This window comes from Chenopodium album, chromosome 14 (assembly GCF_948465745.1).
Source record: "Chenopodium album chromosome 14, dcCheAlbu1.1, whole genome shotgun sequence".
NCBI classification, from domain to species: domain Eukaryota; kingdom Viridiplantae; phylum Streptophyta; class Magnoliopsida; order Caryophyllales; family Amaranthaceae; genus Chenopodium; species Chenopodium album.
The window spans coordinates 6,603,582-6,609,581 of record NC_137847.1 but is presented as its reverse complement, the minus strand read 5'-3'; the positions used below and the strand labels follow the sequence as shown (position 1 = coordinate 6,609,581).

Sequence of the window (6,000 nt, the reverse complement as noted above, 5' to 3'; positions counted from 1 at the left end):
ATTTTGTCTATAGGATTGGAAGGCATTAACTTGCTCTATGGAAATCCTAAAATCTTGCTCCCAATGTCCTACAATTCCACAATTTTCACAAAAAGCTTCATTGTTAGCAACAACAGAAACATTAGCTACAGAGTTAGGAACAACAGTAAGATTATCTAGTTTCTGACAAATAGATGTTAACTAAGCCTGTAAAAAGGATACGGAATCGACATTATGTTTTCCTTTGTTAGCAAACCCTCTCGGATTCCATATTGGGAATTGTGAATTACCATGTCTTCGATAACCTGACCTGCATTTTCAACATTAAGATTCATGAATCTCCCACTAGCTGCAGAATCTAGAATTGATCTAGATAAGTTTCCAAGTCCATTGTAAAAGGCTTGGATCAAATGCCATTGTGCCAGATTATGGTGGGGGCATTCTCTCTGTAGATCCTTAAACCTTTCCCAAGCCTCATATAGAGTTTCATCTGGCTCTTGGGCAAAGTTCTGAATAGCACTCCTTAGTAAAGCTGTTCTCTCTGCAGGGTAATATTTATTATAAAAATTCAAAGCAAGAGTTTCCCAGTCAGTAATACCAAGTGCAATTCTATTCAAACCATTAAACCATAATTTAGCTTTTCCACATAAAGAAAAGGGAAAAAGAATCTCCCTGATTTGGTCCTGCGTGACCCCAGCTTGCCTAATGGTATTGCAATATTGGCAGAAATCTGCAATGTGAAGATTAGTATCTTCACCCTTAGCTCCACTGAATTGCTTCCTCTCTATCATCGTGATAAATTGGGGTTTAATTTAAAATTGCTCTCCATCAAGAGCTGGAGTAGGATTAAGGTGTAGAAAATCTGTCAGCGATGGCTGCGAATAATCACTGAGCTTGCGAGGTAGAGGAGGTGGTGGTACCGTCATCTCTGATTTTGGTTCTGAAAAGTCTTCCGAATCACCAGAATCAGATGGGGGTTCTGAAGGTGGATTACCTCCAGAAGTGTCTCGTATATGCTTGTAAAAATTCTTCTGTCTATGAAAAGATCGTACGATTTCAGGATCAAATGGAATGTAACCTGATCTAGAACTCCTGGGCATAAACACAGAACTAAACAAACAAATATGAGAAAGTTGTCTCAAAGAACTTGAGACAGGAGAAAATAATTTAGACTACAAAAATAATTAGAAATAAAAATAAAACCGTTTCCCCGGCAACAGCGCCAAATTTTAACAGGATAAAGTCGTATTACCTAGTCAAAAAAATAATTCCTAAGTTCGTCTAACTATGCAGATAGGGAAGAAAGGGTCGATCCACAGGGAAACAAATCTTCCTATTCTTAATTAATTAAAATAATCTAAATTATAAAGTAACTAAATCATAGATATAAGAAATTAAACTAAGGGAGATATAAATAGGGAGAAATCAATTAATAAAAGCCTAGGGCATAGGTTCACCAATAAATAATATTCCAGGGTAAAACATAATAATCAATCATCAATGCATCAATTAAACAGATCATAAAGGGCATTCGCAACGTATTACAATCACAGAGTTAATTTACCGATATTAAATCTCATCTCTCGAATCTTGAGTTAACCATTTATAAATTAGTCCGCCTATTGAAACTAAGCCTAAACATCAATTCTCATCTCTCGAATCTCGAATCTTGAATCAATATTGCATAACTCATACAATTAAACCAAGCCTAATCTAATTGCATAGCATTAAATCAATCGATAGGAAATTAATCAAGCATTGACAATCAACAACAATAAATTACCCCTTCATATTATTTATGGATCCCCATAAACCCTAGAAAGAAAACTAATCACGCATAATTAAATCTAAACCAATCAAAGCAATTAAACAAGACATGATGATATAAAGAAATTAAATTACTGAAAATAATAGAGAAGAAATCGTTACCAAAATTAACGGAAATAATGAATGGTATTAAGAACAAGGTTGTAGAGAGAGAAACAATGAGAGAAATCTAATCTAAAAACTAAGTAGAGAGAGAAAGCTAAAAGAAAAGGGTCCTCCAATTACTTAACAAAATTGTATATATATTAAACTCGAAAGTCCTAAACTTAAACGAACTAAAATAGAGCTTAATTATCTTCCAAAAACATGCGCCCGGTCGGGTGCGCCTTTTCTCTATCAGGTTTCTCTCGTGCCCGGTCGGGCGCGAGATTGGGCGTCTTGCTTCTTCTGCCCCGTCGGGCCAGGCGCGCCTTCGGGCGAGACCCTCTTGGCTGGGCAAGGCCATCTTGGGCACTCTAGCCCACTTTGGGCAAGCCTTGGATTTTGATTGGGCCCCGATCATTCGGCCCAAATTCGGATTTCCTCTTTGGGGCTTGACTACTCAGTCCAATTGCCTCTGTACATCGGTTGTGCTCCTCCAATGCTCATAGTCGCTTCATAAAATCCCGGGAAATTGCTCCAAATGTGCAATTCCCTGCAAAACTCAACCAAAACTACGAAAACACTAGAAAACAACAATTAGTAATAAAAGTGGCCCAAAAGAGCCAAAAACACTACCAATTACGACCAAGGGACGGGGGTAAAACACTATATAAAATAGACATATCAACCACAAATCTCGATACCTTCACCATACTTTGCCCTAACGAAAATTTCGTCTTTCCGGTTAAATAATTCTAATTTGCACTTATTCCCAAAATCTTCCATGCATCAACCTAACTCTTGATATCAATTTGTTATAACGGATGCGTGCAATAGAACGATTTGGGAACTCACCTTCTAACACAATGTAAAATAAATAGAAAAAACACGATAATAAAATAGATAAATGTTTAGGAAGAAATTTAGATTTCCTCCCTTCAAACAAAATATTGTTTTATTAAATTCCTACAAAATGAGACAATAACCCTGGCCTCTTGATGATTTTCCTCTTCAATAAATCATCAATTCAACCCTCAAACAATATATTGTTTTATTAAGTTCCTACAAAATGAGACAATAACCTCTTGATGATTTTCCTCTTCAATAAATCATCAATTCAACCATCATCAATTTTTAGTAAGCCTAAACCCCTCTTATATAGACTAACCCAGAAACCCACATCAATTAGGATATTTTACTTGCTCCCAAGCCTAAATAATCCTAGATTGAATATATTCCTAATATCTATCTAGTTTCCTAATTACAATCCTCATCAAACTAGGAAAACAGATAGAAATAAATAAAAAATGCATCATATCTTTTCCGAAAATAAATCTTGTTGGTATTTGATAAGTTTAGTTTATTTCCTAACACTTTCTTTATACAGAGCGGAGTATATATTTGACCTCAGCAGATATTAGATATATAATGTCAATGAAGCAAATTTTCTTAGCTATTATTGTGAGTAACAAGTTTACGGGGTGTAGTTGTTGCTCGTTGGGAGATTTTCCTCAAAAAAAAAAAGTTTACAGGGTGTAGATTTGGAGAATCAACTAAAATACATTCAATTTTCGGGTGTCCAACAATCAGTTTGCTAGTGTGTAGTCTAGTGAAGGCAACATTGTAATGGTAACAACAAAGAAATTTTGTTTAGAACTACCCTAAAGATAGATTGTTTTGTGAACAACTACCCATTTTCAAAAATATTATTTAGAACTACCCGTAAGATCGCAAAAGTTTGTCTAGCACTATCCATTAACGATTTCCGTCCAATTGAGCCGTTTGTGGGGCCCACTCCTACGGATTCCCACCCAAATAACTGTCCTCCTCAACCATCTCTCACTTCTTTATACTTTCCCTCCATTTTTACTCATCTTCTTTTACCTTCCACCATTCACCATCTTAAACTAACCTAAGTAAATCTCCAAATTCATCCCCTTTTTGGAAAATTAACAAGGCTTAACCTTTTTCTTTGCTATCTTTCTCTTTCCTCTTCATCTTCTTGCTACTTTGGGTAATTACATGTTAAAGGGTGAAACTATCATTGGTTAAAGGAAAGGGCAAAGTAAATGTAGAAAAATATTGAACGAAAACAAGGATGAACGAGGTAAAATGTAGTAATTACTGTTAAATTTGTGGCCTTTAAATTATAAATTGTTGAACATGTGGAAAACCTTATTTTTTTATTGCTCAAATTAGAACCATAAATATTTAATTGATGAAATAAGCAAAACCCCTAATTCAATTCAACCCATAAACCCTAGAAATTAAAATCCCCAATGAATTGAAGCCCTAAACCCTAAATTAAATCCCTAATTATGTTAATTGAAGTAAATTAACCCTAAACCAATTAAATAGACTAAGAATTGAAACAACAACTTAAAACATTACCTAATTTAGTGAGAAATTGTGTTGAATATAGAATTTTGGATGAGTTTAGAGGGAAAGTAATGAAGGAGAAGAGAAATGAGTGGGAAACCGTAGGAGTGGGCCCCACAAACGGCTCAATTGGACGGAATTCGTTTATGGGTAGTGCTAGACAAACATTTGCCATCTTATGGGTAGTTTCAAACAAAATAAAAAAAAAATAAAAAAAAAGGTAGTTGTTCACAAATCAGCCTATATTTAGGGTAGTTTTACACAAAATTTTATAACAACAACCTATCATCTTAGAGCTTCTGAATCATTTAAGCTTATTAGGAAGTCTGATGATCCTTCACGTATTCGAATTCAAGCTCATAATGAACTTGATCTATAAATTAGTTTAACTCTTACTATACTTTTCACCTTCTAAGCAATCCTTAGCTTGCTACTTCTGATTCCGAGCCACTTATGCCTTCCTAGTAGACTAACTAGTATTACTGTACTAGGACTGTATTTGGCTAAATAAAATTGAAAAGGTGCTACGTACATCAAATGAACCTCGATATTTGGTGAACAAAACTCATTTGTTTCAATGATCAGATATAGTTTGCCAAAAGATTTTTGAGCTATGATGTGAAAAAGTCTCGGTTAGATCTTAGATTTATCTTAAAGTACATTAAATTTCATGAAACGTTATTATAATGTATTAATGTGTTTTTACTCCGTTTTAGTTTGTAGCAAATTGTTGGAAAAATACCTGTTGATTATTCCTAATATATGGGATACATGATACATGATACATGATACTTATTTGCACAGCTAATATTTAACATACTATATACATCATCATATGATAAAATTATTATACATATATATATATATATATATATATATATATATATATATATATATATATATATATGTATAAACATATAAATATAAATATATGTATACATAACTTCATCCAGAAATAATACCAACAATAATCTCAGTCAAAATATCACCAAATCCACCTTCATCATCATTATTAATAGTACTCTTACTTGATAAACACCCAACATGAATATGAACATCACAAATCCCACAAAAATACCTCCAATGTTTACATGATTTATCACAGACGTCACACTTACTAGATGCCATTAATTGAAGCTTCAACGTATGAGGAGGGTGCATAGCATGTTTAATCAAATACTCCGGCAATTGACTACAAACAGGATGCACAAAAAAGTTGCATGATTTACACCTATAAGCCATCCCTTTGACATGCTTTTGACAAAGGTTACACTTATGGTAATAGATTTGTTGTGTCTCCATTAGTTGTAGAGCGTGTCGTGGGTGTGTGAATGAAGAGAGCATAACCGGGCAACTTCCACAGGTCGAATGGATGTTGTAATTGCATTGATCACATCGAAATCTCATGCCTTGGCCCTCAGATTTGCAAGACTTGCACTCGAATTTTGAGTTTTTGTACACTTCCTTTAGTGGGTGTTTTGTGTGTTTTATGTATTGGATCCATTTTGGTTGTTCTAGGTGATACATGGTTGATTATGGTATCAACCATAATTGATCATATAGTATATAGAACGTATATATAATATATTACCGGATTCATATCTAGTTTATCTTAAGGGTATACTATATAAACTTCAATTTATTTTCATAATTCAATCCGTTTGAAAATAACATAAATCAATTAAATTCATTACATAGTTTGAAAATTTCTAGCAATGTATTGTCATTGATCAT

General features: G+C 33.9%; 1 protein-coding gene and 1 non-coding gene across 2 annotated transcripts; one reads left to right on the top strand and one right to left on the bottom strand.

Annotated features, from left to right (window-relative positions):
• The first annotated feature begins 402 nt into the window (after positions 1 to 402).
• On the top strand, positions 403 to 509 carry LOC145580513 (small nucleolar RNA R71). Its single transcript, XR_014099538.1, has one exon. It is a non-coding gene; the product is annotated as a small nucleolar RNA R71 (small nucleolar RNA).
• Positions 510 to 791: 282 nt separating this feature from the next.
• On the bottom strand, positions 792 to 5,793 carry LOC145577672 (protein VACUOLELESS GAMETOPHYTES-like). Its single transcript, XM_081635148.1, has 2 exons — positions 5,229 to 5,793; positions 792 to 1,057 (listed from the first exon to the last, which is right to left on the bottom strand). Exons 1-2 carry the CDS (start codon positions 5,791 to 5,793, stop codon positions 792 to 794), a joined length of 831 nt encoding a protein of 276 aa, XP_081491274.1.
• Between the last annotated feature and the right edge of the window lie 207 nt (positions 5,794 to 6,000).

Bases quoted from the DNA above. Each gene is read 5' to 3' on its own strand.
- LOC145577672 (XM_081635148.1), bottom strand. From the start codon at position 5,793: ATGTATCACCTAGAACAACCAAAATGGATCCAATACATAAAACACACA. The intron at 1,058-5,228 runs GTATTATTTCTG...GTTCTAGATCAG, and splicing joins TTTGACTGAGATTATTGTTG to GTTACATTCCATTTGATCCT.